We start from the raw sequence: 6,949 nt of genomic DNA on the forward strand, positions 1-6,949 counted from the left end.
TAATCGGGTACACCTGGGTTTCAGCAGTCTCACTGGTTGGAGCTTTATACCTGCCATGTACAAACACCTTTGTGAATTCATTTTTCCTTGGTTTGATTTAGTGCTTTTGATTGTGGACGGTTAATAGAAAGGGACACACAGTAGGTTACATAAGTGGTGGAAAATGCACTTTTTTTGTGATTACTTCTGGTTAATTGGCTCATCAAATTGTCATGAAAAAGTTTTTAATGTACATGTTCTGCCTGTTTCATGCCCAAGCCTGAACAGCTTGAGTATTCAGAGCTTCTGATTGTAAAATTAGTAGAACCCAGAGAGCTGTTAACACCACAGAGAAAATGCAAATATCATATGCAGTTGGTCATACATGAACTTATGTTTCTGTTTCTGTGCTCTTATGTCACTCTTACTGCTACTTTTGTTTGCCTGTATTATTACAGATGAGGACAGAAATACTACCACTACTCCTCTATGTCAATCCGTTCCCACAGAAGCCAGACTCAACGCACATGCCTTTGAAAAAGGATTGTGTTTTATTTACAGTGATCTTCATTAGAATTACAATACAAACGATTTAAAGGTTGACTCTCCAAGGATGAAGAATTCATTCAGATCTCGAAGAAGTCAGCTGGAGGCTGTGTGTGTGTCCGTCTGTGTGCATGAGTGTAGGTGTGTGTGAGTGTGTGTGGCAGCTTTGGCAGAGGGAAAGTCTGTGGATGTATCTGCAGCCTCCTATTCCTCTTCTTCTCATTGTGGCATTCGTCGTCTTACTCAGTGACTCTCCCCTTTCTTTCCAACAACCTGCACGGACACACAACATAAAGGATAAAACATCAGTAAAACACATTTGACAAACAATCCTCATCATGAATAAAGATCAAGTGCTGTGGCTGGTCTTCACCCTCTTGAAGTCGTTCATGTTGGTGGCCTGTACAGGCGTGCCTATGAATGTCAGGTAGTTGATTTTTGTCGTCTCCTCGTCTCCTTGGTTTGACTTGATGAACAACTGGTATGAAAAAAAGAGAAATATCACAAATGAACTGTTTAAACTGTGTCTATTAAAATATTAGAGGGCATTTCTGGCACAAACAACTGTCAGTATCAAGAATACTTTATTACATTAATGTATATGTTCCTCTAAAGAATTTCCCTGCAGCTCCCAACAGGTCAGGAGTAGTGAAGATCACAGGAAACCAAGTTTAGCATATGAGAAACTCAATCCACTTAAGTCAATCCCCCTTTTCATCTTTTTTTAAGGGATTTTTGATGGCAAAGTCTGACTTTGTTTTTAATTTCCCCTAATCAGAAGTCTGAATCAAGTGATCCAACATCATTCCTGCTGGAGGGAGTGTGAAGCCGTGTCCGCAGACAATGTATCCATGTTTCAGTCTTAGACATGTTTGGTCATGTCAGCCTTTCTGGAGGTTTGGTTTCTCTTAATTCAAAGGTAAAAGGTATAAAGACAAACTTATAAACATCTTGAACTGCTGCATGACTTGAACATGTAAGATTGGAACATTTAAATGAAAGACAACAGAAAAATCAGCACATTAAATGTCCTTTAAGGTATGTATTATCTGGGTTGAATAGCAGCGACAACTGACGTGTTTCATCACAAGACCTTCATCAATGTTCGCCTTGTTGATGATCTGTTCGCTGTCTGATGATCTGTACGTTCGTTGTTGACCTGTACGCTGCTGCTCTATCCAGATGAAAACTTTAAAGGACAATTAATGTGTTGACCTTTTTGTTTTCTTTGTAGTCTTTTTGTAATCGTTTTGAGTGTGCTCCGTTTTTTGATATTTTTTAGGTTTAATTGAACCCACAGTCTGTTATATTTGTTAACCATGGCAGAGTTTCAGCTGTTACAAATCTACTTCTTACCGTAACACTCTGAACGTTCTGAAACTTGACGTAGCGCAGAGGGATCAAACAGTCCTCTTTGTAGTCTTCCTCTGAAAGCTCCAGGGCCTGGGTGGCTTCACTCCTCTCAGCGTCATCAAAACCCATCGACCGGGGGAGATTTATGAACACCTTCACCACTTTAGGGGCTTGGGCTGACACAAACAAAGAGGAATAAGCAGGAGAAGGAAGGTGGAGAAAAGGAAGGATGGATCAAAGGATTGGATGGTTATTTCCAGGGCAATAATTTAGATTGAAATACGTCCAGATGAGAGAGGGTGAATGACTCAGGTGTAGAGCAGTATTAAAAAGACTTACCAAAGTCTGAGGACAGCAGCTTCATAGAGAAGAGCTTCACTGGCTGATTAAAGGCCATGGTTATCAGCAACTGGACAAAATCAAAAGACAGCAACATGTTGAAAATAAATCACACAGCTGAACTCAGAAGGTACAAGAAGATAACATAATAGAGAGTATAAGGTTGGCCTTTGTGTATATTCTTCTCCTTCAATCTCGTTATTTTAAGAAGCCCTGTCTTTGTCAGGGGTTGAAGTTCATACCTGTTCATCGCAGTCAGACTCCAGGTAGGTGGAGTCTTTGATTAAGCAGTTATCGAAGCCGCAGTCGTCGCTCTCGTTGAGGCACTCGCAGCCGGCTTTGTTGACGAAAGGCATGAGGTCCATCTGAAATCAAACAAGACAGAAACAACATCTCAGTCTATTTCAACCACGTTCATCGTTTACATTAAAACACAAAAACATGTGAAAAGCAACCGCTTGAGTCATGTTCACTACATTCAACATGACAGCTGGGCAGAGTTACTGCTTCATCTGTTTCCTGCATCGTTACATAAACTGTGTTTCTCCTTCCATAAGGTTAACTTTACAAAATGACTGAAGAGGTTTACACCTGGACTGCTTTGAAAAAAGGCTTCTTAAAGATCCCTTCAAGTTTCAAGTGCTATGAAGGAACTGAACTCTGTTTAAGAACTACAACTGTGATCAATGTAGGGCAAGTGCAACTAGCCATGACCAGGTGCAATTGAACCAACTTTTATAACTATTCTATTATTATCGTGATGGACAGACATCCCAGAAATATAATGCATCCAGCCATCGCTGTTTCTGCGAATTGATTAAATGCAACTATATACATATTGTACAACAAAGGGGACACAAACAACCAGAAATATCGATCACTCACATATCCCTTTGGAATGTCGGAGTCCTCACTGTTTCCCGGGTCGTTCTCTGTGTGTTGTTTAATCTTCTCCTCCAGACCCGACGCGTCTGCCCCCTGATACTGATCCACCCTCACTCTGTTCCTGAAGAACAAGAACGTCGGTGTGGCTGAGATGTTGTTAGCTGCTGCTGTCGCCTGAGACAAAGAGAAACAGTTTGAAAAATTAGCTTTGCATCATCAGAACCTTGTGAATGGGAAATGGACTTGAGCTTGCAAAGCGCTTTTCTAGTCTTCTGACTACTCAAAGCTTTTTTACACCGCAGGTCACACCTACACATTCACACACTGATGGCAGAGGCTGCTTCGTAAAGTGTCCATCAGAAGTAACTAATCCCATTCATACACACGCTGCTGACGAAGCAGCTGGAGCGACTTGGTTGGTTAAGTGTCTTTCCCAAGTACACCTTGGACATGTTGCTGCAGGAGCTGGGGATCGAATCCCTGACCTTCCAGTTGAGATATGACAGACTCTACCAATTGAGACACAGCCGCCCAAACCAAGTTTTAACTGCAACAGTTTGCATCTACCTGTTTCGTATCTTTCCCAGTATGCTCTGGTGACTTGTGTCAGTTGTATGAATATCACGGTTTTCACCACACACCACATTCACTATATTAAAAGCCAAATAATGGATGCTAACATCTTGCTGATGTAGAGATTTTCTGTGCATTTCAGATCAAGAATAAGTCTCGATAAGCTTTGTATTTCTTCTCATGTCCAAATCTTCAAGAAAAAAAAACAACAACAAACATCCTTACAACAAGTAATGGTTGTATGTGTGTGTGTGTGTGTAAGGCCTGATATCTTCTTCCTCTGAGCATTAGAACGTCATTATTGGAACACGCAGCTGAATATAGCAACACACATTGCTGCTTTTGGTTGAATAAAAATATTGAATAAGAAAAAACTCTCCCTTAAAATCTCCACAACCTCCAGATCCCTTTTGCAGAAAGTTTGGTCTACTGGTAACTTAGACCAAAGAAGAAGAAATAGGGCTCATGCTATACCTGGTTTTCTAGATATACAGTATGAAATAAATATTGCTCTTTGTGTATCTTCTCTCAAACTGTAAAAAGACTCTGTGGGATTAAAACATGGTGGTGGAAGCTGCAGCTCAGACTTACTTGACAGACATGAACATCTACTTCAAGGAAGACGACCTGTGGGTACTTGGTGCTCAACATGTTGAAAGCCGGAGAAATTCTGACACAGGGCCGACACCTGAGGAGGCAGAGGAGAGTGTTTTTCATCAGCTCTGGTTTCTTCTGCTAACAATGTCAAACAATTAAACAAAACAATGTACGGAGAAGAAACGGACAACTGTAATCTATACAATGTTTCAGTTATTTGAAAATACTAAGCTTTATTTAATGCAAAGATTGCCTGCTCATTTCTGTAGCAAGTATCACAATTACCAAGTAAACCTACTCTTTATTAAGTAAGTTATTGTAACTGTACTTCAGATTAGATTAACTGTACATCCAGGAGAAGATAAGACCCAAAAACAAAGAATCTGACCCTTTATGTTCTGTTATGGAGTCACAAAAGTACAGGTAATATCTCAATCAATACTATGGTTTAAAAAGTGTTTAAAACTAAAACACCTCCTTACACCAAAACAGAATATTAACATACATTTGGAAAGGCTTTCTTGTAGTTCTATAACTCAACAGATAAAGGGCAGAACATTGAAAATAAACTTGAGAGGCATCTCTGGTGAACAAACTTCACTTTTCACTATTCAAATCAAGAGTGTCCATTTCTTTCTGAGTTATAGCTAATATGCACACTTTAAAATGTGTTTATTTACTGCCCTTGGTTTTGTTATTGAAATATTTAACAATGTAAGAACATATTATGGATTTTTTTTTTATCAAATCAAAGGGAAGAAAGATATCGCAATTTATAGATGTATATATACATGTCATGTATCAAATAAGGAAATGATTAACTTACCAGTCCTACAGAATCTAAAGTATGTACCAGGTAAATGACAAAGGTTAACCACACTGAACAGTAAGCTAAGCTACAGCTTCATTTTTATCTAATTTAAATTAATTGTGAGGATCCTGCTTTTGTTGGTGAAGATTGCTAAGTATATTTGACTTCCAACTCTTCATTTAGTTGGTCAACACTTGATTGAATCGCAGGACACCTCAGCACTGTAATAAGTGCTATGTCATCCCAAGCAGGACAGCTAGTGAGCTAACCACAGCTAGCATGCCAAAGAGAGCAGCTCCTGTCAGAACACTTAAATACACTGTTAACAGTCTAAAACAGTTTAACGACGAGCTCAGACTACTTCTCATATCTTCTGTTTTCCTGGAGAAGAGACTTAAGTCGTAACCACGGAGACTTGCGCGGCCTCGACGCCGGGTTGTCGAGCTTACCCAGCCATTGTGAACTTCACCACGGCGAGCCTGGAGCCGGCGGCCGCTAGCTCCGGCTGGAAATCCGGGTCGCTCCCGATCACTTTGACACCCACCATGGTACAGTCTGCGGCTGGTGTGTGAGCTGGTAGTCTGGCTGAAGTTCAGGACGACAAACTGCTCTAAATAATAAATAAAAAACGGTTTTGTTTTTAGCTTTCTGCCAGCGTTTAAGCTAACTAGCAGTCCTGTTTTCGAGCCACACAGTTACAGTGAGGTGCTTCAGGATGTGGACTCCTGATTGGCCAATACACACCCGGAAAGGCGGGGTTTTCCGGTCTCTTTCTTCTTCTTCTATAAATTCTGGCAGTTTAACCGCCTCAACAAGTGTTACTGCCCTCCATAGGAGGAACGATAACACCCTCTGACTATCTGTTTAACACTATGGCTATCTTTTTTTTTATGATTAGAAAACATACATTGGTCTCATTACATTTGACATTGCAACAAAATGTTAAAATTGTATTAGTTTAGTTTATTTTCAGTAGGCCTAAACTTTATTCGGAGTAGAAATGTAAACATAGAATAATACAAGTGACAATAAAAGTACATAGAAATGTGTGTGTGTCTGAGAATATGAGTGAATCTAAGAGCTACAACTATTAATAACAGCCTAACATATTGTCATTATTATGAATATTAAAGTCAATCTCAGAGCTGCTCAGCTTCAACCTCTATATCGTTAACATAACATAGCTCCCTATTTCATCACCTTTACAGTTTCTAACATTCATATTAGACTGATCAGTCTATTATCACACTTAGCTGTTTCTGCTTACACTACACATATTTTTACCATTATGACTGATATTGTACCTATACATATATCTTATTCAGTGTTGGTACTTTGTTTGTTTCTATCCTTCTCCTTCATCACATCTCCTTCTATTTCACTTTCCAAGCCCAGCACAGTGTCAGCAGGCGGCTTTTCATCATGAGTCTGGTTCTGCTCAAGGTTTCTGCCTCTTAAAGGACGTTTTGCCTTCCCACTGTAACTTTGCTAAATGTTGCTTTGTGCTCATGATGGATTAATGCTGGATCTTAGATAATATAACAAAGAGTAATGTCTTTTTACCTTCTCTTTTGTAAAGTGTCTTGAGATAGACTAACGTTTCTTATGAGCCATAAAGATTGATATGTTAGAAACTATTAAAAAAATAAATAAACAAAAGAATAGAGGTCAGGGCACAACATAATAAAACAGGTAGGCCTACATGAGAAGCTACAATTAGAGCACAAATTCATATTTTTAATAGCTTTTGTTTGCTTTTAATGTATAACAATTTACTGTGGTAAATGAACATTTATATATGTAGAAAAGACCAGTCACCAGCAGACTCTCTTCCAAAGACAACCTCAGACAGGTAGGTATGGAAGG

The 6,949-nt window shown here is 39.4% G+C and overlaps 1 protein-coding gene across 1 annotated transcript; it reads right to left on the bottom strand.

The window, feature by feature from the left end:
• Positions 1–507: 507 nt before the first annotated feature.
• Positions 508–5,810, bottom strand: txnl1 (thioredoxin-like 1). Its single transcript, XM_061061382.1, has 8 exons — positions 5,533–5,810; positions 4,267–4,363; positions 3,103–3,276; positions 2,460–2,582; positions 2,218–2,287; positions 1,882–2,054; positions 899–1,003; positions 508–798 (listed from the first exon to the last, which is right to left on the bottom strand). Exons 1-8 carry the CDS (start codon positions 5,628–5,630, stop codon positions 769–771), a joined length of 870 nt encoding a protein of 289 aa, XP_060917365.1. The 5' UTR covers positions 5,631–5,810; the 3' UTR covers positions 508–768.
• Between the last annotated feature and the right edge of the window lie 1,139 nt (positions 5,811–6,949).

Source organism: Labrus mixtus, chromosome 17, assembly GCF_963584025.1.
Source record: "Labrus mixtus chromosome 17, fLabMix1.1, whole genome shotgun sequence".
NCBI lineage: Eukaryota > Metazoa > Chordata > Actinopteri > Labriformes > Labridae > Labrus > Labrus mixtus.